The sequence below is a fragment of the Pavona decussata genome, unplaced genomic scaffold, assembly GCF_977016875.1.
Source record: "Pavona decussata unplaced genomic scaffold, jaPavDecu1.1 SCAFFOLD_29, whole genome shotgun sequence".
NCBI lineage: Eukaryota > Metazoa > Cnidaria > Anthozoa > Scleractinia > Agariciidae > Pavona > Pavona decussata.
In genome coordinates, this window is record NW_028145452.1 from 2,056,032 (window position 1) to 2,083,676 (window position 27,645).

The window sequence follows — 27,645 nt, forward strand, 5'->3', positions numbered from 1 at the left end:
TCCTTCCAAATTTCATTGTTTTCGCTTGTGAAACAAAAGGAGAATTTGACCTTACATCAAAAGTCACTTAGAGCCTTATTCCACGCACCCCTTCAATTGGAATCTGTGGATAAAATCCTAAAGTGTGACCATTCAAATGAAAGCTACTGAGCAATACTTTCCTGTGGTGCTGTTTATTATGCTGTACGCAGCGATTCTAACTTCTGAGTCTATGGATGAAATCCTAAAGTCGAACCATTCAAATGAAAGCTACTGACCAGTGCCTTCCTGCGGTGCCGTTTATCTTAAAATGTGGCATAATAATTTTCAAATTAAAACATCTTCAGTAGTATTTCCTTATGATGTTGGTTAATTACAATTTGATTACATGCAATATTTCAGTTTTGCCCAGTTTTAAGCTTACATGAAACTGCTTTTAAAGATTTGATATTTATTATCGTTGCCATTTTTCTTATTAGACTCCCAAAGTAAAGCAAACTGTTGGATCGCCATTGGTGTGTCAACCTTCATTAGGATCCCAGGTACACAAGAAAGCACAAACATTCTAAAATGGAAAAGGTTGACAGAGGTAACTTCCAGACAGAGACTTGAAACAACGACTACTCACCATCCGCAAATTTCTTGGGTCCGGTTGTGTTTACTGTAAGTAACATTGCCTTTTTGGAGAATCTTAAAATAAACACAATCTTACTTCTACTGTAGTTTAGGGAGCGGAGGAGTTATTTAACCCAAAATTAGTAAACAAATTAATGCATAGCAGTATATGACAGCATAAAATTTAATATATGATTTCTACAATTAAGTAAGTTTTAAAAAATATAGACCTTAGTGGTTCAGTCATCCCACTACAAGTATTTTTGACAGTGAAATGTTAATTCTGACAATTTATTGAATTTGTATTATTTGTAACTTCCAGTCTTGACTCCTCTTGCTCCGTTTTTAATAACATTTTTCAGCTATCAAAGGAAGGTCAAAGATCATGTTGAGAACAAAACTTTTTGAAGTATGTTATAAAGTAACTAGTGCCTTTAGGTTTGACCCTCATAAAGGCCATCAACATAATTCAAAGGCATATGATGTCTTGAGATGAGTTAAGTCTAGTGTATAGATGAAATTTTTATAAAAATGCATTTTTGTGTCTGTCACATTGTTAATGGCATTTTCAAGACATTTGCAATCCACTTAAGAGCTAGTAGACTTGTAGAAAGTTTTGACACAAAACTATAAACCGTAAGTTAAGAAGTGAAATTAAAGTTTGACTGTTTATGGATCTTGACTGTAAAAGGAGGAACCAAGGTTAATGTCGTTTATGGACATGTTTGTCAATCTAGTTGTTTTGAGCTGTTATGGTAATATCAGCCACTGTGGACTATTATGAGGTCTGGTTGGGGTGAAAAGCATATGTAAAGTCTATCCGCCTTGAGAAAACTAGCTCAAATACAGTCAACTCTCACCTTGCCAACACCTCGCCGATAATGGGGACAGCAGCTAAATTCCTGCTATTACGGACTCTAGCTATTAAGGACACTGACTCGCAGTCCCAAGGGTGTCTGTAATAAAGGGAGTTGACTGTACTGGGTTTGATGACAACTCATAAGGTCAGAAACCATAATCATATATGTAGCAACAGAGAACAGGTTTTCAGAATTAAGAGAAAATTATTAGCTGTTAATTCTGAAAACCTGTTCCCAGGAAATTGCAGACAAATGCACACTGTAATAGGCAGAGTTGGAAACTGTCAGAAAGCGAACATGACAACTCTCAAATTTCCTGCATTTTGATTGGCCAGTGAGAATGGAAGTCATCAAAAAGTTGTCAATAATGCATGTGTCAAAATGTACCTTGAGTTAATCATTGACAAAAGACTTTGACTTGTAGAGGCAGTGTTACCATTTTCAACACAGTAACTAACAAACTGTCACAATTTTGTATTCTTTTAAGGACAGTGCCTACTATTGTCATTGCGCATACATACATTCTGCGCATCTCGAGATACTCAGGTTTTCTATGGGTGGTGCCTACTTATACAGGGATATTTTTGCGCGGGTTAAAACCAGCGGAGAAAGCAGAACTTAGCAAGTGGTTTTGGTACCCAAAAAGAAAATTGGGGGTAACCATGCATTTTTCAGAGATAATAAAGCTTCAATTTGGAAAAGAAATGCCATACATTGCTTTGTATTTTATTGCTTTTTAGAATAATTGTTGCTTAATTGTCCCTAAAAAATGTGCGGTTACCCCCAATTTCCTTTTTGGATTTCAATAGCCCTTGCTAAGACCTGCTTTTCCTGCATAGCCATAAACTGCGCAAAAATACTTTGGTATTAATAGGCACCGTCCTTAAGGTAATGAACTTACATCAAAATTAATATGCAAATTCTCGTTAACTTGGTAAACTACTCCATCTGGCCAGACTTTACATGTGGTGAGTACTCTAACTTATTAGTTCTTTAGTAGCGTTAGGTTTTACTTGTTATTTTTGCCCATTATGGCTACTAGGAGTGATAAATTCACTATTTTGGGAATATTTTACCGCCCAAGGATGCGCTAAGTCCTGATACGTTAGGCAGTAAATAATGGTAATTGAACTGAGTGGAGTTTGGTCTGAAATCATACGTGAGATTTCAAAATCGAATGAGCGCGCAGCGCGAGTTCGATTTGAAATCACAAGCATGATTTCAGACCAAAATTGAACGACACAAAGTTCAATTACCACTTTATTACACCTATTTTGAGATCACAGAGTTTTATTGTCAATATTACATTCTATTTTTGTTACTTCATTTCCATTTCGATGGGCTAAAGAAAGGATGCGATTTAGAGCAAAAAATGGTGCAATTTAGGAATAAATCCCACCGTTGAGAGCCAATCAGATTGCAAGGATCACCAGTGATTTCAAACTGGGTGTAATAAAGAGTTTAACTTCTGTCATGTGTCAGACACATACAAGATCATTAATTACTTCATTTAATTTACTTTCCAAGCAAGCTAAGGGTGATGCCCCATTTCCAGTTTGTATGTCTTCATGATTCAACACCAGTGTGCAATATTTCTCTGGTAAAATTGAAGAACAGCTCTCCCGCAAATCTGTCGGGTGACTGTCAGCCAACGTTTTACCGACAGATTGCCGACAAGGTAACTAAGTGATAATTGTCCTGCCTTGTTTCTATTTCATTCATCCAACTGTAATATTTTATGATGTTTGTCAGCCACTTGTCAACTGGCCGTTTACCGGCAGTCGGCCATCGGTTTTATGGGGGAGCTGTTCTTCAATTTTTCCATTTCTCCAGTCTTGTTGTGATGACATGATAATTACAAACTTTATAAGGTGCATTTGGCAGGGTAGTATGCCAACGATCGGTTTGCGCTTGTGAGAGTGCTATTCCTTTTAGTGAAACTTTTTCGGCATTTGTATTTGAATGTTTGTCTGGGCATAGTGATAAAATTGATAGCTAGAAATAAAATTGGAGAGCGTTAGTTGTTAAAGAATTTTTGTAAGTAGCATGGTTGTGTGCTTTAAGAAAATGTCTTTAAATGTTCCTGATCAACCTGCCGTACATGAAAAACATTACCCTGTGAGCAGAGACCTGTTTGTTGGTTGTCCTGTGTACCAACATGTACAGAAATAAGTGACGTCTTATCCTTACTTGTACTGCTATGTATGTAAAGAAAATGTCTATGCCTCCAATCATTCTCAAGCAAAGGGGATTCTCTTTCGAAACGACCATAGGTTCTCAAACAAGTGATTCTGTTTGTGGGTAATTTTGATAAAAAATAGATTCTTTCAAGATTGCATGCGATTTTCCTGGTGGCCCCAGTGACTGTAGATGTGCTTGTTAATTTATTTGTCAGTCAATATCTCTCGGTGGAAGTTGTTCACAAAATCAAGTGGTTTGTTACAGGAGTTCTTCAACATACAGGGCGACCAAGAATCCTCTGCTCACGTTGTGCAAATTAAGAAGATGGTATTAAAAGGAAATTTATTAATATACAAAAAACTGTAAAGCTATGAAACTAGGGTGATTTATGGTGAGATGAGGCAATCTGTTTATAGCTTTAGTTAATCAGGACCATTTGAATTCTCATACTTGCTGGTTTTCTCTAGTGAGTTGCTTCTCTTATCAAAGCTTATGTCCTAGACAACTAATATTATAAGAGTACTAGTATTTAACATTATGGAGGGTGTAGGTAATATTTATTTGTATTTAAATACTCATAGTCCAGGGAATTATTAGGACTGCTAAGAGTTAAAGGTGTGTTCCGAATTTATGGAAAAAGGATTAAGGAATGGTTTTTAGACACAATGTATAATAGAGAAATTACTTAATGGTTGCAAAGCTAGCGAGACGGTTGGCAGTTATATCTTTGATTCTTTTTCTTTGTTCATTTGAGTTTTTAGACATTTTTAAGCTAACATAATTGTGGAGGCAGAGGCAAAAAAGGGCCTATGTTGAATTGTAGGTGGAGTTTTAGTTTTTATCAAAACTACAACCAAACCATGGGTTTAAAATGGATGTTAGCTTCACAAAAGAATTGTTGCAGTCCACGTACTAAAAATGAGGGTAATTCAAAGAGAACATGAAGGGAAATCTCTCTCACATAAATTGAGCACACTTGCACCAACATGAAGTTTCTTTTGCAGGTTGTGCTGTTCCTTACAGTCCATCCATGTTACGCATGACCAGTAATTTTGAAAATTGAATGGAGTTTCGAAATTTACATGTCAGTTTTGAACATCACCAATGAGATTTCAGAGTTCCCGTAGAAATTTCCCTTGTTTATTGATGGTGTAAAGCTATTAATTTTTCTTTACATTACAGCATTAAGTATTTCAAGAATAACAATTGTTTCCCAAGTATTTTGATTCTTTTTTTCAGTTAATGTGTCTTTTTTTCGGAAAGATTTCTAGAGAAATGTTCAACATTCTATTCAAATGCCGGACATAACAAAGAGGAATTCAAATTTTCATTTCATTCTCTGAAATACTGGCCATGCGTGACGTGGATTGACTGTAAGTATTGGTAGTTCTTTATGGGAAATCTAAAATTCAATTTTGGATTTTTTTCTGTTTTCTTACCCTTATTTTTTGGCAATAATTTTGACCCTTTGAGAAACACAGGCTAATTATTTTCCAGTAATTTGGTTGTATTTTGATTGAAACTAAAACTTCACCTAAAATTATTGTCTCTCTTGTGAGATAATACAATGCTTGCAAGAACAATATTATTTAGTAGAAATTATCAGGGATAAAGTAAATTCAAGTAATTGTCAGTCACCTGGGCATTTAGTTCCTCTAAGGGTACACCCCTAATAGCTAACTTTTTGTCAGAGAGCTAAAAATGAATTAAATATTTTGTAGGGACGACTGTCATTGTGGTAGCTCATAAACCAGAGTTGTTAGTGCCAAAATATGACAGAAAATTTTTATATGACTAGGAAAAAAATTATCTTCAGGTCAGAAGGGGCAAGTGAGGTACGAGTTTGTATGTGCCATTATATTAGCTAGGTGCTGTTATGCTGGGAAGTACGTCTTGCAACTTGTCTTGCAATTTTATTGTGTTGTTTCAAGAACACATTGCACTAAAGGTTTCCTGGTATAACATGCTCTGAAATGACCACAACTCACAACGTTTTATCGCAGTCAGCTTTACACATTTATAATAGAAGAACCAACCACTACTTGTCGCTGGAAATCATTGTGAGGCGTTAATTTCAGGGCATGTTACACTAGAGAATGTTTAGTGCGACCCATGACGCAAGTGGCAAGAAAAGTTGCATTGTGTAACAGTGTCTTATGAACCTTTATAGATTAAATTTCTGAGACTTCTTGTAACTATTAATAATAATTTGTATTCTGATACTCACACAACAGACCTGATTCAGTTTACTTTAAAGGGAACCTCCACTCTGACAACAAATTGACGGTTAAGTAATAGTGGAAATAGTGCCTAAATTCTAAATTTTATTCGAAAACGTAGAAATGACATTCAAGTGTGTTAAAAATTAGATATGATTATCGACTACTTTCGCTTTTAAATTTCCTGGGCACAGCCATTTTAAATTTTTTGACGTGTAATGTTATTCAGCAGAAGTTCTTTTGTGTGAAACAATTGAGCAACTGCATCACGTCATGAAATCCAACATGGCGGCACCCAGGAAATTTAAAAACGAAAATAGGCGATAGTCAAATCATGTTTTGTCCGACACTGAAATATTATTTTCATGTTTTCCAACGAAATTTCAAAGCAGATTGTATTTTCAACAAATTAACGTTCATATGTTTCGAGAGTGGAGGTTTCCTTTAAGTTCAGTTTTTGGAGAGTAGCCTAATCGTTTTAACAGATGACTAGTAAATTACTTTAATCAGAAACGTACGGTATTTACTAGGTTGCTATTTACCAAGTAAAAAATACTCTGGACTCCAATAATGACCAGCGTATGGGCAGAGTGGGCAGAATATGCTTGTTAATATTGGGGCTGAACAAGTTCACCGAAAATTTACTTTCTAAACTTTTATGGCTCAATAGAAAATGACAAGTGAAGGAAATCAGATTCGCATTTTTTTGTAGACCACAATGAAAGTCTACTAGTCCAGCTTAGAAAACAGAATTATGATACTTTTTCATGGAATTGCACTGTTTCCCAGTCAGATATTTCTTGAAGGAAACAGTGTGAGACATTGAAAGAGCCCTTTTCATTACTTTTTTCATTATTTTTTTGTAAAGAGCAAAGAATGTTTTCTGGTTTTTATGACTTGAATAAGTGTTAGTAATGACCTTATTCTGCAGTAATCCTAGTTTCCAATTTTAGTTTGTTTTTGTAGTTAACAAAGAATTAATTGTATTTTTTCATCAATTTACCAAATGAAAATGGTAGTTTTAAATTGTTGGTAGTGGTTTTCCAATTATTTGCTTTTAAACAGTTTTGTTCCTATCCTTGATGCTGGCTTTTTCCAATAGCCTAAGTACAATTACAAATTATGTTTTTAACCACTACATCCTTAAGCGGTGGCAAATGGTAATTTCAAGACTTTTTAGACAACACTAGCATTCTTTTCTGTGAGCCAGACTTTCTGATCCCAGTGAAAGAAACGGCCAAGACGCTGAGATAGCTTTGTGACATAATTGAGACTGAAAAATCCGTGACAAGATGTGAGTAAAGTTTTGCCTGGGTCATGTGTTTTGAAAGACCATTCACCACCGCTTCCTGAGCCCAACTCTCACGTGATGGAGGAGGGTGCTTCTTCTCATTGTGGGAGAGAGCAGGCATCCTCTGAGTCAGACCATCAAAGAATCTAAATGATGGCCCAGAAAATTAACCCTGCAATGTAAGTTAAGTGCGAAGTGAGTCCATGAATTTCCAAGGACTAAGTGTTAGAGCAACGGAGGTCACGGGTTCAATTGCAGCCAAGGTAAAATATTTTTCCTTTGCCTCGTGCAGTCTTCCATTTCTTTACAAGGGCTCAAACGCTCAGTAAGAATTTCATGGATTCACTTCAGCACTTTAGAGCGGTTTTCAGTTGAGTGTCGAAAGTAATTTCGCGTTTGCTTTGGTTTTCCATTACTACGCTCTGTGATTGATTTAAAAAAAAACTCGCGCCACTCTCTCGACCTATGAGAATCCAAACCAAAACCAATCGTGTTTTCGCCGCACGCGTTTTCCCGCGATTGGCGCCGGTTACATGTATTTGCTTCGAATTCTGATTGGCTCGTTGTGTTGTTTACATCTGTTACGATTGGCCAGAGTAATTACTTTGGTTTTGGTTTTATGACACTCAATTAGAAACCGTTTTAACACACTGCAATACTTAGTTAATTCACTGAATGAGCTTCGATCAATGATGGCAATCTGACAGTGTTTATGTTAATGTGTTTCTATGGTCTGAGGGGTTTTGTTTTTGTACTAAAAACAAAGTTGCTGTGTCTACAAAAAGCACACTTACAATCATGTTATTTTTCTAGACTTTTCACTAAAGGCAAATCGAAAAGTTCTGTAGAGTCACCTTGTACATCACAGTAAACATTACCACGTGACAGTACTGCTTGTTATAGTTCACCACTAAATTTTCTCAGAGACTGATTGGTTTAAACTGATCACATGATGTTAGTGTTAATCTTTGGAGAAACCCTGTCAGGAAGTATTGTGTCCATCAGGTCCCAGTTGTTCAAAGAGTGGATAACTTTATCCAGTGGATAAGTCGCTGTCCAGTGAACCCTGGCAAAAATACCCAGATGGATAGTACTCTTCCGCAAATATCCTCCCAATTATTCTTCTCATTCATTAAGGATCAAGATGCATACAGTTAGTTTTATCTCGTATACTGGTTTGTCTCTTTCAGTTCAACCTTGCTACCGTAAAATGCAAATTGATAGCTATGAATGTAAAATTCCAGTTTCAATGACTTTTTCAAGAGAAAATTTGGTGGTGAATAATGAAAGCAATGGAGTGTTGCAGTCTTGGAACTATCAGTCTCCTAGTTGACCCTTGGAAATTTCAGTGATGTTCTCAAAACTAGCATAATTATAAGCCCTTTAAGCTTCACTTATCAGGCTAACATTTTCCGCGGAACAACTATCAGTCGATGGTCTCGACCGAAACACTATTGTTTCAAACAGTGTTCAGTTGAATGGTCATACTGATGGAGTTTGATCTTGTTATGACACTTAATTTTTCTTTAGGTAAAAGAAGGTAGTTGAAATGTAAATTAAATACATGTCATAGATTTCAACATTTTGGGCCTTTAGAAACACAGTTAGATAAGTTATTTTTCAAAGATTCCTATTTTTGTACACATTATGACCAGTGTCAATACATAAATTGATGTTGATGTAGTAAGATTATTTTCATCTATCTCTTAGAGGGACAGCAATAAAGTGAATTTGAAACTAATCGTTGAGCACAAGGTTTGTTTATGACTCACCTGATACTGACACGTATTCTATAGGGATTTAAATTTGTTATTAGTACAATGTACAGTGGAATGATGATAATGGTGGTGGTAGTGATGATGATGATGATGATGATGATGATGATGATGATGATGATGATGATGATGATGGTGATGATGATGATGATGGTGATGATGATGGTGATGATGATGATGATGATGATGATGGTGATGATGATGGTGGTGATGATGATGATGATGATGATGGTGGTGATGATGATGGTGGTGGTGATGATGATGATGATGATGATGATGATGGTGGTGGTGGTGATGGTGATGATGATGATGATGGTGGTGGTGGTGATGGTGATGATGATGATGATGATGGTGGTGGTGGTGATGGTGATGATGATGATGATGATGGTGGTGGTGGTGATGATGATGATGATGATGATGATGATGATGATGATGATGATGGTGATGATGATGATGATGATGATGGTGATGATGATGATGATGATGATGATGGTGGTGGTGGTGGTGATGATGATGATGATGATGATGATGGTGGTGGTGGTGGTGGTGGTGGTGATGATGATGATGGGTACCATGGCGTAACGGTCTGACTATTCAGCCTTGGTTTTTCATCATATTTTTTCAGGAAGATAGAAATCAATCGTCCTTCCCCTATTGTAAACTGTCATCTTGAAATAATATGGATGCGCAACGGAGTTGCTAACGTTAAGGAAAACAGACTACCTTATCTCCTTGATCAAGTGCCGTCTCTCAAATAAGCGCTCCCATCTTCCTCCAACAACTTGGCGTCATGAAAACCGCGAAAATGACCAACCCTTCGCCAGTTCATTGATGTTCATTTGTCCAAATATGAAAGTGCTTGTTCGAGGAAGTACGGTATTTTAATTAAGATTCGGAAAAAGTCAGAGAGTTTTGCATCACATCATTGCTGAAACGGCGGCAAATTTTACTTTTGGCTTGCCACAGTGGCAAGGGCTTAATTCTGGGAAAGACCAAGGTCGGCTCAAACATTTATGAGCTGATTTTCATAAACGATCCATCATTGACGGTCATTGAAAATGGAGAGTGATCTTGTGGAAAAGTTTTTTTTGTTGTTGTTTATCCTAATGCACACTCATTGGCTACCTGAGCACCACCATGCCTAGTTTCCAGGCCTCCCTCTGTCTTCCAACTCAATAAATCTGTTTCGAATCACGTGGCCGTTTGCCTCGGTCACGTCATCGAAACGAATTAATCGTGAGGGCCTGGGAGAAAACCGTACAGGGACTAGGCAAATCACCACCTACTAGGAAGATCACAGGTAACCCAACAATAATGCCTAGAGCATGTGCAGTCTTGTATCCTAACTGAAATTTGCTCCGAGGATTATTATTGACTCTATCTAGATATCATTTGAAATGGCTTTAAAAACCGATCCGGTTTAGTGTCGTTTAGGGAAAAATAAGCCACACACGATTCTGGACCAGTCCTTTGGGGATTGCCAAGAACATCAGGGTGAACTGTTATAAAAAAGTTTATGGTAAATCATGAACAACGGATTAAAAAGCAATCACCAAACACTCCCTGGCAATTGACTGCATTCATATTAACTAGTAATAGTTATCACTACAGCTGCCCCCATGAGGTAAAGAGCGTCATTATTTTCATTTGCCAGTGGTTATAATTGATACCACATGTGTTGAATGTCGTTATGTTGTAGTGTTATTTCAATGGAGAAGCAGAAAAGGTCAAAAAGGTAATGGGCTTAGGAGGCAAGGGTACCTGAAAGCAGGTCAACTGTAGTTTGTACAAACAGGGAAAACGTAAAGTGGCAGTCAATGATTTGTTCAGTAGAGGACCTGCCATCTGTACATTTTCGTGCGGAATCAGAATGTTTGCAGAAGTCAATATACACTCGATTGCAAAAACGTTGACACCTAAAAAGCATAAAGCGTGAACAATGAGACCAAATAGCTTTATGGGTACAATAAGTGTACTACATTTATTTGCATAACATTCTATTCTTGTGCGACGGTTGATGACCAAAATTGGTTGCACGTGGTGAATGATGGAAACTGTCCAAGCTTTCCTTAAAATGTCCAAGTTGGTCAACAAGGGCCAATTTGAGTGATATACAATTCGCGATTTGCCTAAGTTCAAAACAGGCAGTGAACTTAAGCAATATTTGGTGAAAAATTATTCGGAAGAATTAAGTCAGCACTGTATTTTTTATTGCAAAGAATGAGAATGGTAAATTATTGATTATGAAAATGAGGTTATTGTTTAAACACTACCCACAAATCCGTTGTGTCTCATCGTTCACGGTTTATGCTTTTTAGGTGTCAACGTTTTTGCAATCGAGTGTATCCTAGGAAGCAAACTGCAGTTTGCTGTCTTTGTTTCAGCTTCATGGCTTGTGTTAAGAATGGGTACAATTTAATTAATTTATTATTAATTTGGAATGAGCAGAGTATAGTAAATTGATGAAGTTGCAAATTGTTTCTAAATATGTTTATTATGGTATGGTATTGCAAGCACAATATTGATAATATTAATATATTCCGTGTTATGTAATTGAAAAATCCTTAAAAATATTCTACAACCAACAAGGCGGGGTTACTATTTAATTGAATGTACAGCAAAAGATTTCGTTAGAAGAGGCATAAGCGCAGCTTAAAGTTCTACCTGAGAAAACAACACTCGATCACACATCAAACTTCTTACATCTTGACTAAGGAATAACATCTGCTCAGTGCTGATAAGCCCAAATGACTGTACCAACTACTACGTTTGATGTTCACTTGTTTGTTTAGCAAAACTTTCTTGTTTGTGGATTAAGTCCAGTTCAATCCTCCAAAGTGATTTGTGTCTTACAAATCGCTTCCAGTCATAAACTTGTAGCTGATAATGAACGCGTGACTGACAAGTTCTTCGAGTTTATATTCGTCTCTCGATAAACACGAACCTCATGCTTTCGTGGTCAGATTAATAATAGTGCTTTCTCAAAAAAACTTCACCGAGACGTGATAAAAAGTGCAGTTTAAGATCAGCTGCTCCCCGGGGCCGGGTTGTTCGAAAGCCGATTAACGCTTATCTACGATTAGAAGTTATTAATCGAGATTTTCATCTCGCTCTTTAAAAGTGGTTTTAAACCCTAATTTTAAGCTAAAGGTAAAGAAAACTCTAAGTCAAAACTGAGGGCCAAAAAATTAGTAATTAAACTCGAATCAAAGTTCACGTTAAACCAGGATTAGCTTAATCGGGCTTTGAACAACTGAGCCCAGAATGACAACCGCAAAAACACACGACGTGACGCGGCTGACACAAACATCAAACCACACGCTTCTTTTCATAATACTCTGCACCCCCCCCCCCCCCCCCCAAATAGGGATTTTTGATTAACTGCTACCCCTGTTTTTTATGATGTCACAATGCACAAACTCCCTTTGGGAATTTTCTGTTTTACGTCATCTAACCATCTCTTACTTGCGGGCTTGAACAATAAAACGTCATCATTACCCAACGATTCCTGGCGGCCCCTGCTTAAGCAAATCGAAATTTCTGGTATATAGACTGTATATTTCTACTGTAAGTACTTTAATATACGCGCAAGCTATAAGAGTGCTTCCTCTGCCGGGGCAATTATTTTTCTAACAATTGATTTACAGCTTTGCTTCATTTCGTTTTGTAAGGTATTATCTAAGTTATACTAATAAACGTACAATGCATTTAATGTCTTTAGTGACCATTTGAGGGTTTAATTATGTTAGAGACAATACTCTTCATTTTTACCCCAAAGAAAATGTAAGATTGAACATAATTATGATAGCTATTAAGCGCAATAGTCTAATGATGTCTCAGGCTAAGAGAAAATCCCTCTACAAAACACTTTTCAAGATTAATTCAGCAGGTGGTTCAAGCTATAAAATACTAGGGAACTTAAGCAACGATGACGGCGACAGCAACGACAACGCCGCAAAACAATAGGTTAAATGAGCAAAAATAATCGCTCTGCGCATGCGTTTTAAATTTTGGTACATTTCTTTGTCGTCCTCTTCAAAATAACAACGTGAAATGACCAAGTTCAAGGTTTTGTGGAGAGAATGATAATGATGATGATGATGATGATGATGATGATGATGATGATGATGATGATGATGATGATGATGATGATGACACACGGTCATAGCTGTTCAGTAGGTTGCGGCAAATCTTTGTTGAAGATATCCCATTGACGTGATTGGAGGATACTTGTTTGATCCATCCAGACATTCGATCATCACTTCACTGTCTGGATGAGCAAAGAATGCCAACGATCGACGTTCAATTCTCTTTTTAAGCTCCTTTTCTGGGATGAGTACTCTGTGCTTCTGAAATACATAACAAAAACATTCACCTCACTACATGCAGCTTCACTAAGATGGATTCCATCACACCAGATTCCAGAATTAACATTCAGGCCCCAACCACACTAATAAGTTTTCAAAAGTATCCATTTTCATTGCGGCGAAAACGAAGCAAAATATTTTCATTCACATTAGCGTTTTTGTATCGTTTTCACCTGTCCACACTATAACCCTCGAAACTGACGATGAGTCATGTGACGCTTTTTACGTCACCGTTTTCAGAAGTCTCCTTTTTCACCTGTCCACACTAAGAACGAAGCGCTTTCAAAACGATGCGTTTCCAAAAGTCTCCACTTTTGAAACCGTTTTCGAAAGTCTCCGTTTTCATCGGCGTGTGCAGGCGTTTTAGTGTGGATGATAGGTGAAAACGCATTAAAAAGTATGCGTTTTCAAACGAAACTCACTTCTGCAAGTCGCAGTTCGAGCCTAAAAGCGCTGTTACACTGGACAATTTTTCTTGTAACTTGTCTCCCATATCTCATTGCGCCGTTGCGACACAAGTTGCACCTTTCGTTACGTAGTGCAACATACTCTGAACTGAACATGCTCTTGTAACATTTTTGTTCCAGTCACCGTTGCATTGAAGTAGAACCGAAATCTTGCCCATAATCATAGGTTTTTATCACAAAACGAAGCGCAAAGCAGCGGATAAAGCATTGGAGCAACGTTCCTTGAAGGAATTCAAGGCCACATGCAAAAAACTCCAGTGAATCTGAGCTAAAACAATGAAAAGAAATCTGAAAAGTCATTTGGGTCAGTCTCTTAATTATCTTCCGAACTTTATAGTACCCAATCAGAATTTAGGAATACCCCTCAGGGAAACCAACTTAAGGAAGCAGGCAAGAATTGTTTTCTGTTAGCTACACATCCTTAAATTGTAACTTGGCAGCAACTGTATCTTCTCACTAATAAGTTGTTTTACTAACTGTGGATCTTAGTTGATCAGCAGTCCATCTTTGCATAAGATCTCCAATATTAACTAGAACAGTTCCAGCAATCGGTTCAGCTGGGCAATACTCTCCATTCACTGGGAGGACCTACAGTACAGAACAGATAGAATGGCATCATACTTTGCCCTAATAAAACTCTATATACCCAGAGGAATTCAGAAACAGGACAAAAAAGCCAGGTTAACCCCCCCCCCCCCCCCCACCCTCCATTTCCCACATGAGATTGAGCTAATTGGCGGATGACTAATTGTAGACCCTTACTTGAGGATCAGGTTCCCCACCCCTTTCCCCACTTCCTCACCAAAAAAGGCTCTTTTCTTTCCTTTTTTTTTTCCTTTTATTTTTGCAGGAATGTTAGTGTCTGATCAGAAGCAGTCCAAGCTCAGTATCTGATAACAGGAAGCTGATGCTGATCTATAAACTTTGTATGGGAAATTTACTTCAAGTCTCTAAATGCTAAAACATGGCCATGTTATAAACTTTGCATTGTCATTGATCTTCCCATGCATTTAGCTTTAACTTGCCTGCTTTCACCTTTGCCACAATATTTTGAGGATTTCCAAAATAGAAAAAAAGAAAACAAGAAAATGGAAGAATTTTTTCTCCACCCTGACAGGGACTCGAACTAATGACCACCAGATTGTCATGTTTTGACCAGGCAAAACTTGAAGGTCCAGGGTAGGTGACCAACAAAAAAAATACAGGAAAAGAAACAAAGAATGGGTATTACAAGAAGCATCATCAACTATTCAACAGCCACTCAATAAACAAAGACAATCATTTGCGAGGATAATGGAACAGAGGGTATGAAATCCTCTAACTTACCTCCAAGCCCCCGACATCATCTTGAAACAGCAGTGTAATAGAACCATAGTCGCTATGCTCCCCACACCGTATCTGACCTGGTTTGACATTCGACTTCTCAGGGAGGGGTGGGTAGTATAGTAGCCGTAAAGCTGAGGCATTTGTCGAACTTCCAATAGCACCATGTACATGCCTGAGCCAGTTGGGGTCCTGAATGAATTCAGAAATTAAAGGAAACATAAGCTGAAATGGTCTTGCATCAAACTGGTCAGCCTATAAGTTCTCCATTGACTTTGACGGGCTTTCAAGATAAAATTCTAGAGCTTTACGGTATTTATTTCTTTGTAATGAGGTTTATACTGGAAATTAAAAGACATGGGAATCTTAAAAATTTTCCACTTTGTCCAAACGAGATAAGAGTCATCTTTTAGAATTTATCATATTGAACATTTAAATGGTATATTACATTAGCAAGCTGGGTTTTTCTTTACCGTTTTGGAAAAATGGGCCAAAAAAACTCAGTAGGGAAAGGGTTAAAAAGAGAAATCTAACAGCTACATGTGTTCTGCTTATTCTTATAAATTCTGGAATACAGTCGATCAAATGCAACCTAATATTATGTTAACTGTTTTAAACGAAGTACCTTTAGCTTGAGTCCAATGCCAATTACATCAAGAATTCGGAATGTCAGTTCTGTACATTTCTTGAAAAATGAGGTGACTACAGGTTTAAACTCTGGAACATCTTGATCTGGCCATCTCTACAGTCACACAAATAAGAAATTCATATAAAAATCAGTCCTGTATGTGTGTGCTATTGTGGTAAAATGAACAGCCACCATCTTTTTCCATATGCCTGGTGGACTATGTAGTTTAAGACAATATCCACACCCCACACCCCCTCCCCAATGAATGAATTGTAAATTCTGGGGGAGAGGGGGGACTCAAAGGCCAGTAAATTTAAAAAATGTATGCGGCTAAATTGGAATTCCTAGAGGAGTAGGGGCAGGGGTCTTAGAAAATATCCCTTCATGGGGGTATAATATGGTCGATATTTTATGGAACCACATTGCATTTCAGTTAACTGCAGAAACACAGTGCAACTGAGAGCATGTGTGGTGGAGCACACATATACTGCTACAGGCGACTGCTGACCACAACCCCTCCTGTGATACAAGCAGCCAGAAGTGCTGCATATGGTCGCTGATATGCTAATGAAACACCAACGCTGATACACACCAATACACACTTAATTATTATGCTGTAATTTCGTTTATGCAAGGAGTCTCCTTATTGGAACTTATCGTTTTGTGAGTTCTCTCCTGTCAGAGGTTTCTTCCAGTTTTTTTTTTCTCCTCTGGCGAAGTTTATAAATAAAACAAAAATAAATTCACTGAGGAATGCTCACATGCTGAGAACATCAAAGCACAGAGAAAACCACCATGCTAATGCTAACACACACTAGTAATGCCTATGACACTGTTGTCCACGCAGACAACAAAAACTCCTGCTCCTATAAGTCATTAACTTTAATAGTTAAATTGCATTTAACTCCATTTAAAGTAATAAATCATGTGGATGTATTTGGCCAAATGTGATACAACAGACTGGTAGCACTTACCGCTTAAATAATTTTGAACCAATTCTGTAAAAAACAATTATTATATCTAATTGACACCACTTTTGGTATCTTCACCTCCGGCTTTATAATTCAGGCCAATATTCTGAGTTGCTTTAAACCTCATTACGAAATTGAGGCTTCGTGTGCATCATTTTTACTATGAAAATTAGTTTCATTCATATGCATGTAAACAAAACTAATTTTCACATAAAACGGTTTGCACTTAGCTTCGCTTTCGTAATGAGGTTCAAAGCATCTCAGAAATGATCTACTTGTCTCAAACAATTTTAGTTTCCCTTAAGCGAGCAGGCCCTGTCTGCAGTACCATAAACCTTTTTTTCCAGTTTATTTAAGAATTTTTTTATTTTATTTTTTTTATTTTATGAGATTTCGCCTTCTAAAATAAAACTATAAACAGAACATGACAACGTAAAACAGAAAATAAACAAGTACTGGGTTAAGGCAGGGCGACCACAACAGCTAGCGCCAATTACTGTGTCCCAAATTACTGGACTGCAAATACAAAATAATCCAAACCTGTGTATCATCATGTAGCTCACAAACATTAAACGCTTCCTTTAAATCTCCTGGTCGTGAAGGATTTAAACTGTGGGAAAACAAAGATTTTTTAATTAATAATGTACTAAAAATTTAAATGATTGTATTATTACCACTCCTGCAGGTGCTTGGATTTATACAATGAAGTTTGACAACACAAGGAATTGTACCTCCATCATTTCGCACTACACCTTCTGGTGTACGTGACTCAAGTTTTCAAATCTTGTTATTCTTACTGACTTGAGCACTTTCTGGGATAAATATTCTTCAAAATCAGTACCCTGATTTCCTCAAAACTTTCCCACTGACAAAAATAGAACAAACTACATGTAGTTTATAATCATCACAGATTATAGGCTTGTGAAATGTACCTTTCTCTCTCAAGCGATACCCAACCAAAGTTCCTCCCATCAGAGGGTCTGGTAAATTGACTTTTGACATCCACTGAAAGATTGAAAAATCCATCACCTGCCCTGCGAATGCCCGAAATCTGAGATTGCAAATATAAATTTCTGTCAATAAACTTTACAGGAGGAAGAAAAATATGCAGAACAATATACAGCAACAAGTCAGAACAATGCAAAAAAAGTTACACGACATTGAAGATCCAATTAGTGTAAAGACTAAAGTTGAAGCTCTGCCAATCCTTTCTGGTTCCCACCTTCTTGTCTCCTATTTTTCCTTTACTGAGTGAACAATATTATGATTATGGGCAAGATTTTTGTTGTTATCACAAAACGAAGTGCAGAGCAGCAGATAAAACATTGGAGCATCGTTTTCTGAAGGAATAGGCCTTATCATGGTTTTCGATGCCATCTTCACGAGTAGGCAAACAGGCTTGAAATAACAGTGTTTGTATGGAAATCCAATGTCAAATAATTTTAAATTATTTTGTTAAACATCGTTTCTGAAAAATTCATGAATTGGAAACTTTTGGCACTAGGAAAAGGATTTAAAGAAAAAAATTGGAGGGATGTAGCTGTGCCAGAACGCGTCCAGTCATGTTTTGAGCTTTCCATACATTTCCCTGTATTTTTTTCCCGTGAGCTATTTTTAGTAGCAGTTCATGGCTGGTTCGCTATACAGACAAATGTATGGAAAATGGCGTCGAAAAACTGTGATTAGGCCTATTCAACACCACATGCAAAAACTTTAATGAATCTGAGCTAAAACAACCAAAAGTGACCTGATATGCAACAAAGGTCGGTTATACGCTGAGCCCTTCAATTATTAAATCATCATCCTAATGATCAGTAAACAGAATTTTGCATTGATGAATCTTGTTCTGTTCTCTTACCTCTGCATCAGATATTCCATGATTTTTTAAATATACAAAGCCAATCGTACTAAAAGCTGTGTGAATCTCTTCAGCAAGTTTCTGGACAGATTCTTCATTGTGTGAAGGAGTTCTTTCAGAATTCAAACCCATAATTTCAAAATCCACGACTGGAATAGTTGGAACCACCATCTTGGTCAGTACTGCATGCCAGAGAAACATATAATCAGTTCCTAAAATACTTCATAGAAACTTACATGTAGCAGTACTTATCTAATAGCCTCTTCCAGGCATTCAGTTAGTTGGGGCGCCGCACGAAAAACGGCGTTAGTTTGGGCACGGCGTTTTTCGTGCTGCCCCCCAACTAACTGAATCCCTGGAAGAGGCTACAGTACTAATGATTCAATGCAGGTTATTAGGAAGTGTGGGCAAGGTGTTTAGGAAGTTTTATGAAGAGAGTATATTTTGCATGAGCAAATTAACCACTGTGTAAGCCCATTATTATTGTTAATTAACCCTTTCAAATGTTATATCAAAGAACAAATTCTCCTATCTTGTCCCAATCCTTTTCTTGTAAATTACAGTAAAACATCTTATATACCTTGGGTGATCATGACCATCAGGTCATGATCATTCTCATGACCTCAGGGATTGAAAAAGCATTGATATTACAAAGAGAAATTTGATGCTGATCAGAGTCAGGGATTAAAGGGTTGATGTCAACGATTTAGTTGCAAGTTGGCTATAATCATCTCATATCTCAGTGCAAGTTAGATCGAAATTTAATGGCAGGTCCACACCAGCCTTTAGGTTGCCACATGCAGAGCGGCTCTCTATAAAACAGGGAATGGGGGAAGGGGGATCAGGGAAGGAGAATCTTTAAAACGGGGAATCTTTAAAAGTGGGAATCTTTAAAATGGGTAAAGATTCCCCATTTTAAAGATACCCGCTTTTAAAGATTCCCCATTTTCAAGATTCCTGCTTTTAAAGATAATCCCTGTTTTAAAGATTACCCACTTAAAGACTCCCACTTTTAAAGATTCCCCAGTTTTAAAGATTCCCACTTTAAAAGATTCCCAATTCCTGTTTCCTGTTCCCTGTTCCCTGTTCAACGTTCCCCCGTTCCCCGTTCCCGGTTCCTGTTTTTAATATGGCCGGTCTTCGTATTGCAACCTAAAGGCTGGTGTGGACCTGTCATAAAATTCCGATCTAAACACTAAAAATATAATAAAAATAATCTGTGGGTAAAAAAATTACATTTACAACGTGGATGTGCTGCCAAGAGAAAGGGGACGCATCATTTACGCTTAACTAAAGTCGGAGAAGGAAGGTCGAAGCCATGCCTACAGGTCACGTATATCGTGAAACTAGCGAGAACCGGGATAAGCACGGCGAGAATGACTCAAGAAAAACATAAATCTTTTTCCATTTGAGGGTTGTAGCTGCTGAAAATGAGCTTTTTCGTGCTTTTCGTCGCTTGTCTTGCTTGCATGATCCGAGCATAAGCGTATAGCCTGAGGCTGGAGGCAAAGCAATGAAAAACGAAAGAGCTGAAGGAGCTGCAGTATTTATCCGGTTTTATGGATTATAAATTACGTACGGAAGCAACTTACCGGAAACGAAAAGCTTCCTAGAACCACGAGTTTTGTTCGCACAATCGTGAGGAACTGTATGATGTCTGGCCTCGCTAGCTCCCAGCAGTCGTTCTTAGGGGTGATAAGAGAAGAAGGGATTGGGTGGAATGAGTTTGCGGAACGGCATCTGGCGTGACGAGTGGAATGGCATAAATTATTGTGGAATGACTTACAGCCAATCACGTCACGCGTGACCAGTTTTTTCCAGATCGAAAGCGTCCAGTCGTGTTTTGAACTTTCCATACATTTTTTTGAACCAGCCGTGAACTGCTACTAAAAAAAGTTCGCGGGAAAAAATACAGGGAAATGTGTGGAAAGTTCAAAACCCGACTGGACGCTTTCTGGCACAGCTACATCCCTCCAAATTTTTTTCTCTAAATCCTTTTCCTAGTGCCAAAATTTTCAATTCATTAATCGATGTTTTATGAAAATTATTAGACTTGCTAAAAGTCGACCTCATAAGTCATATAAAAAGTTCCTCGTAAGGACTTTTAGAAGGTCCAGAAAATTATTTGGCATCGGATTTGTATACAAACACTGTGTTATTCCAAGACGTGTTTGCCTACTCGTCAAAATGGCGTCGAAAACCGTGATAAGGCCTATTATGATGAGTTATGTGAAACTATTCTTATCACAAAAGCATTTTGGTCAAATTGTTCTTCAGACCTTTCAGATCTCAATATTAGTCACGCAGTGCCAATTTTCCCGCTCATGATAAATGAACCATCGAGTATACAGGTTAAGAGAGTTGATCCTTCATCGAGGGTTTAAAGGAAGACAAAAGAAGACAAATCTCAGGCATATTAAGGCATGGCCAAAAGCCTAATTTGCATAAAAAATAGAAAACAATCATAACATTTCGTACATTAAACAAAAAACTGTCAAACTTGGTAGTTATATAAAACTTGAAGACTTTAACTGATTTTTACTTCAAAGTGATAAGCATTTTGGTCACGTGACCTGCAAATGATCATTGATTGTTCAAGATCTTCTAAGCCAAATGGGGTATATAAAATGAAATAGTATTTAATCTCCTTTGGTGTCATACGTTTACATGTCAAGGGCTTGAAATGAATTAGCCTTGTTTGCGTGTCCACATTAAATAGCAGTCCTGCAATTAAGGAAAATAGGTCACGTGACATTAGAAATGACTTAATAACTTCTGATAGGAATGACAGGTACCACCATACAAGGCTAATTAATAATGAACTTTCATAGTGTAATAGTATGACACCCGAAAAGGTTTGATTATAGTTTGTTTTATATACCCCGTTTTACTTTAAAGATTTTAGACGTTAATCATCATTTAATGGTCACGTGACCAAAATGTTCCACACTTTAAAGCAAGAATCAATTAAGGTCATCAGGTTTCATAAGACTGCCAAGTTTGACGTTTCTTTGTTCAATCCACGAAATGTTATGATAGTTTTCTGATTTTATGCAAATGAGGCTTTTGGCCATGCCTTAATATGCCTGAGATGTTTATTATTTGCCCTCGGTAATTAAAGGATCAATCTTTTGTCCTAATAAGAATACACGCTGCCACGTTCTTTTTGTCAACCAAAGTCGCAAGGAGAAAAGTGCATGAACTTTAATTTACGGGCATGCACTGTTACAACTATACATAGTTCCTTGAATCCGAAAACTATAAACAGTTTCCATCGATTTCTTTACCCTCACTTCTTCCTACTATCAGACGATCTAAACCTCGATTTGTTGTTTAGTTGTTTAATATCCGGGTAGAGTCCGCAGCATCAAAAAAGTGGAAGACCTTTGATAACAAAGACTGGAACCTCTCACAAAATTGGCGCGAAAACATCAGTGACGCGCTATTCAGCCAGCTAATTTATTCCCCGCATAAATCGTATTTCGCATAATTATGACATTCCGCAGGTCATTCCGCAAACTCATTCCATCTTTTACCTCGAGACCAGCCTTCTTCAGGTACAATGACATTTGCATTGGGACATGTGCTTATATAACAAGTAATTGCGCAATAACGGAACTACGTAACACTAAAGTCACTGAGATTGACAGTATAAAAGATGAAGCATAACAGCTTAACACTTCCTCACCGCTCCGCTAACCAACAACAACAATAACAAAAACAACAACATTCAATTCAATTAGAGGCCCCCTTCAAACTTGCCCTGCGGGCACATTTTAACATTTAATTAATTTTAGCATATTTATATATGTTTCCTCTGCACGTGTATAAACACCATACACATCACTGTATTACATATACTTGACACATTATTAAAATAATAAAATAATATGTCAAGTATATACACCAGCACCAGCACACCGTGGCGCGATGGGCAACCTTTGCCATGTATAAATGTGGAGTAGATGTAGTTTTACCTAGTTCTGTTATTGCAAGGGGAAATCAAGTCCAAATAAAAAGCCTTCGTATCAAAGAACAAATTCTCCTATCTTGTCTCCATACGTTTCTTATAAAAGTAGAGGGGGAAAGTTATTATAATATCAAGAAAATTCACCTTGAGTCATGACCGTCATGTCCTTAATTCTCATGACCTCAGGGATTAAAAAACCATTGATATTACAAGAGAAATTTGATGCTGATCAGTGTCAGGGATTAAAAGGTTAATGTCAACGATTTAGTGCCAAGTTTGCTATAATCATCTCATATCCAGCAAGTGCGAGTGGAATAATTGCTTTATTTAAAACAATCAAGAAATATTGCTAGATCTTGCTAATTTTGCTTTGCAATAACAACCATAAGACAATTTAATGGTCGCTATTTCTCTGGCATGGTATAATGGCTCACATATCATGGCCGCTAAGCCAATCAAAGCTCTGGAATTGCATTATACTATGATCACGTTTTTAATAATTAATATTAGTATACATGTACTAGTGTTCTATCACGAATGCCGTTCTCTGATTGGCTACGCTACTCGCTATCTATTCTGTGATAGTTTCTGTGACAGATAGGGAGTAGCGGTTTTCAACAAAATGGCGGCCGCTTCGTCGCATTTTTGAAGTGTCTGCGATGAGGATATAGATAATTTACTTGTTTAGTTTTGAACGACTAGTAGATTTATACTAAAACAATTAGATTATTCGCTCTCGATTTCTATGCGTGATAGCTGATGAGGGCATCACGCGATAGAAATCGAGAGCGAATAATCTAATTGTTAAATAGTTGATGATACAAAACTATTATTGACTATCATTAACCATCATGCGCCATTTCGGCAGTACGACACACTAGACTATGTCCGTCAATAAAAAAAAGAAAGAGCTGGAGTGTTTATCCGGTTTTATGTATTATAAGTAACGTACCGAAGCAACTTACCGAAAACGAAAAGCTTCCTAGAACCACGAAGTTTTGTTGCACAATCGTGAGGAACTGGAATGATAAGAGAAGCAGAGACCGATAAAACGTAGAATTACGTTTAAGAGTGCACTATCTTTCAGCTGGCCAGACCAGCCTTCTCCAGGTACAATGAGAATATAGATTTTGCATTTTGACATGTGCTTATATAACAAGTCAGTTTACGCAATAACGAAACTACGTAAAACTAAAGCATAACAGCTTAACACTTCCTCACCGCTCCGCTAACTAAAAACAACAACAACAACAATTTATTTGAATAAAATAACAGAATGAATGGAGTTGTCACCGGATAGAGGCGTGGTTGGGAGCGGCGCTTCATCTTTTATACTGTCAATCACTTTATATATATTTAGACGCCCCCGTCGGCCTTCGGGGCACATTTTAACATTTAATTAATTTTAGCATATTTATATATGTTTCCTCTGCACGTGTATAAACACCATACACAGCACTGTATTACATAGCACTGTATTTTTAATAATGTGTTAAGTATATACACCAGCACCAGCGCACCGTGGCGCGATGGACAACCCTTGCCATTTCTAAATGTACGTAGATGTAGATAAAGTTTTACGTAGTTCCGTTATTGCGCAAATATTTGTTACATAACCACATGTCCCAATGCAAATTGTCATTGTACCTGAAGAAGGCTGGTCTGGCCAGCCAAAATATAGTAGACTCTAAAACGTAATTCTATGTCGTATCGGTCTCTGCTTCTCTTATCATTTGTATTTGTTAAGCCGATCAGATCAACAATTGATCCAACGTATACCAGCAAGATCATCGTCCTCCTCCCCACAAACACCTGCTCAACCAAGCGCCATATTCCTTTCCTATTGTTTTACTCCCCAATAGGCCTTTTATCACGGTTTTCGACGCCATTTTGACGATTTGGCAAACACGTCTTCAAATAACAGTGCTTGTATGGAAATCCAATGTCAAATAATTTTTATAAAACATCGCCTCTGAAAAATTCATGAATTGAAAACTCTAGACACTAGGAAAAGGAGTTTACAGAAAATAACTGAGGAATGTAGCGGTGCTGGAAAGCGTCTAGCTGCGTTTTGACATTTCCATACATTTGTCTGTATAGCGAACCAGCCGTGAACTGCTACTGAACTGAATAGTTTGCGGGAAAAAAATACTTACAGGGAAATGCATGGAAAGTTCCAAACACGAATCATACAGTAGTGCTCATTTGTGGAGCAGTTTACCAATTGAATTACGCCAAGCGACTTCCTTGCATGATTTTAAGACCAAATTGAGACGCCACAGTTGTAGGTAAAATTTCAAACACGGCCTCAAAGAAAAGGACCATTTATTGTTCTATTTTTTTAACTTTTATAATCCTAGTTACGTAGATAGATAGCTGATAATGATAATTTATGTAGCTGTTGGAAATACCGCGTATAAATAAAGGTTTCCTATCCTACACACAATCCCCTAGTCCCCACACACTGGGGCACACTCAACCCTTAAGTCCCCACACTTGGTATACTCAAACCCCCCCCCCCCCCTAGTCCCCGCACTGAGCACACTGAACCCCCTAGTCCCCACACACTGGGGCACACTGAACCCCCTAGTCCCCACACACTGGGGCACACTGAACCCCCTAGTCCCCACACACTGGGGCACACTCAACCCCCTAATCCCCACACTTGGTATACTCAAACCCCCCCCCCCCCCCTAGTCCCCGCACTGAGCACACTGAACCCCCTAGTCCCCACACACTGGGGCACACTCAACCCCCTAGTCCCCACACACTGGGGCACACTGAACCCCCTAGTCCCCACACACTGGGGCACACTGAACCCCCTAGTCCCCACACACTGGGGCACACTCAACCCCCTAATCCCCACACTTGGTACACTCAGTTGTGAACTTGAAGATTCCTGTGGCTTCTTTGTTTTATTTTTTACATAAACTCGTGAATTGAGCAGGTCGATGAAATGATATATTTTGTACACCAAGCAAGTTCTTACTTAAGTACTCTCCAAAATGTTCTAAAAGAAGTTGAACTCAGTCAACAAAGTAGGTAGTCATAAGATTTAAATTATGATCATTTGGGTTAGTGTAATCCTGAGAAGGAATGACTGGACAAGTCAAGTCAGGTCATCTTTATTGAGGCAGGGTGACCCTTTGAGAACCAGGCTGGTATCAATAGAGGTCCTCCGTAATTTATGACTTCTACAAAGTAAAAAGCTTAAATATGTACAATAAAAGTAAAAAGTAAATAAAAAATAGTTAAACATCACATATGATTACAAACAGTAACTAAGTCTTACAATGACTGTTTCATGTTTACAAGATCAGATGCTGCGACTGCCAGCCACTTGTAATGGTGAGACTGGCAGAAAGTTGAACATACGACTGACTGAACACAAAACAGCGACTAGAAATGGTGATATCAACAATCACATTCGTTCACGCTGAATACCACATACCAAATATTTAGCTGGGGCAGATCTAGGGGTGGTTCGGGTGGTTCGGTCGAACCCCCTAAACTGAACATAAAAACGTATAAAAAAACGGGTGGTTAAAAAAAGTGAACCAACTCAGCTAATAAATATATCTTTTGAAAATGATGCAGACATTTTCCCCAACATCCACTGTTTGCTGCGCATTGCATGCACTATTCCAGTGACTTCAGCTGACAACGAACGGGCAAACAGTACCTTAAAGCTGGTTAAAGGCTACCTGCGGACCACCATGACGACAGAAAGATTATCTGGCTTGGCGCTCATGAATATTCACTACAAGAAACCCGTGGATTATGATGCTGTTGACCAGAAATTTGCTGAACAGCAACCCCGCAGAATGTTGCTGGCTGATCCCATTTTTGAGGAAACATGAATTTTAATTTGAATGAATTTAAAATGTTTATCCGTCTCGATTATTGTCAGTGTTAAGAAAATCCATCCTTTAAACTACTGTAGTTAGCACAAAAATGGGGTGACTTTAGAGCAATTAAACCACTTCAAATTGCCCCTGAAAACGCTGGAAATCGCATTTCAGAGGCCCTTAAAAATTAACAAATTTTCCGGGGGAGCATGCCCCCGGACCCCCCTAGGGGCTACCGCCTTCGGCGGGCGTTTATCCGAACCCCCCTTCCTCAAATCCTGGATCCGCCCCAGTTTAGGTCATTGCAGGAGCCCATTGGGTAATGGGCTCCTGGTCATTGCCAAGGTATAGTTCCCGGCCACCAAGACCACTAATTTACAGGAGTGTAAGATTTCCTTCGAGGACAGTGCAAAAGCACATTCACAAACGGAAAAATATTAGTTTTCGGCACTAAAATTCCTCCAATTAACTTTTTCTCTATTTAAGTGAGCGGTCACGTGAACAGTATCGAAAGGGATCGAAACAGTCGATATTTCTCGCAAGTATCGATATTTGGCAACGATACCCAGTATCGATGATATCGAGTATTTGGTATCGAAATCATCCCACCCTGAAACTCAACTAAAGTGGCCTCCAAAGACGCTCAAAATAACTCGAGTAAGTGTTGAAGGTCGGCGAATTTGTGGCAAGTCTAGCCGTGGAGTTGACGCAGTGGGATTCTTGCTGACTACAGTTTTCTGAGGGAGAGATCTAAAGGCAGGTTGGAGATAAAGAATGATGGCAATTAAGGCTACTTCAAACGACCCATGTAAAACATCAGTGAAGCTAATAATAATAAATGATCGCAATAATAGCCAGTATTCCTGCATAACTGTAGCTGTCCGTTTCGAAGCAATAGTGTTGTCGCCATGTGGGAAACCCTATAGATTATCAATGATGATCGATTCTTAATGACACGACTAAACCTATTTTTCAGCGAAATTAGGAGAAAAAAATCTTAACAGTCTACAACTGTGAAAGAAAGCTAAGTGGATCTTTCGAACGGCTTTTGCAGTTGAGTATGAGGCAGTCGTTTTAAAAAGGTTTTTTCATTAATGACACACGATAGAAGTGGCCGTAGATTTTCAACTGTGATTTCCAGCAACATTTGACCCAAATTGAAATCGATTCTAAATGATTTAACTTTAACATGAACGAGAAGCCCACTAGGAGGAAGCCTTTGGATGTATTTTCGCGGCCAAATAATCTTTCAAATGCGACAATTCGTTAACAAAGACCCTTAAAAATTATAAC

General features: G+C 38.0%; 2 protein-coding genes across 3 annotated transcripts in view; one reads left to right on the forward strand and one right to left on the reverse strand.

Annotated features, from left to right (window-relative positions):
• LOC146484904 (uncharacterized) overlaps positions 1–8,884 on the forward strand; it is a 92,533-nt gene extending 83,649 nt beyond the window's left edge. Inside the window, exon 17 of the mRNA XM_085104379.1 lies at positions 459–8,884. Coding sequence (XP_084960505.1) covers positions 459–548 — 90 coding nt within the window. The 3' untranslated portion in view covers positions 549–8,884. The remainder of the gene's footprint in view (positions 1–458) is intronic.
• A 4,120-nt stretch (positions 8,885–13,004) lies between these two features.
• Positions 13,005–23,492, reverse strand: LOC146484906 (uncharacterized). Of its 2 annotated transcripts, none has more exons than XM_085104370.1 (8): positions 23,470–23,492; positions 18,535–18,716; positions 17,609–17,727; positions 17,217–17,286; positions 15,703–15,819; positions 15,081–15,269; positions 14,232–14,342; positions 13,005–13,269 (listed from the first exon to the last, which is right to left on the reverse strand). In XM_085104370.1, the coding sequence occupies exons 2-8, from the start codon at positions 18,703–18,705 to the stop codon at positions 13,093–13,095; spliced, it is 954 nt and encodes a 317-aa protein (XP_084960496.1). In that variant the 5' UTR covers positions 18,706–18,716; positions 23,470–23,492; the 3' UTR covers positions 13,005–13,092. The 2 variants fall into 2 exon arrangements, with proteins under 2 accessions (XP_084960496.1, XP_084960495.1); XM_085104369.1 differs by lacking the exon at positions 23,470–23,492 and adding an exon at positions 20,127–20,277.
• Between the last annotated feature and the right edge of the window lie 4,153 nt (positions 23,493–27,645).

Bases quoted from the DNA above. Each gene is read 5' to 3' on its own strand.
- LOC146484906 (XM_085104370.1), bottom strand. From the start codon at position 18,705: ATGGTGGTTCCAACTATTCCAGTCGTGGATTTTGAAATTATGGGTTTG. The intron at 15,820-17,216 runs GTTTGGATTATT...GTGTGACTGTAG, and splicing joins AGCTACATGATGATACACAG to AGATGGCCAGATCAAGATGT. The intron at 13,270-14,231 runs GTTAGTAAAACA...TATGTATTTCAG, and splicing joins CTGATCAACTAAGATCCACA to AAGCACAGAGTACTCATCCC.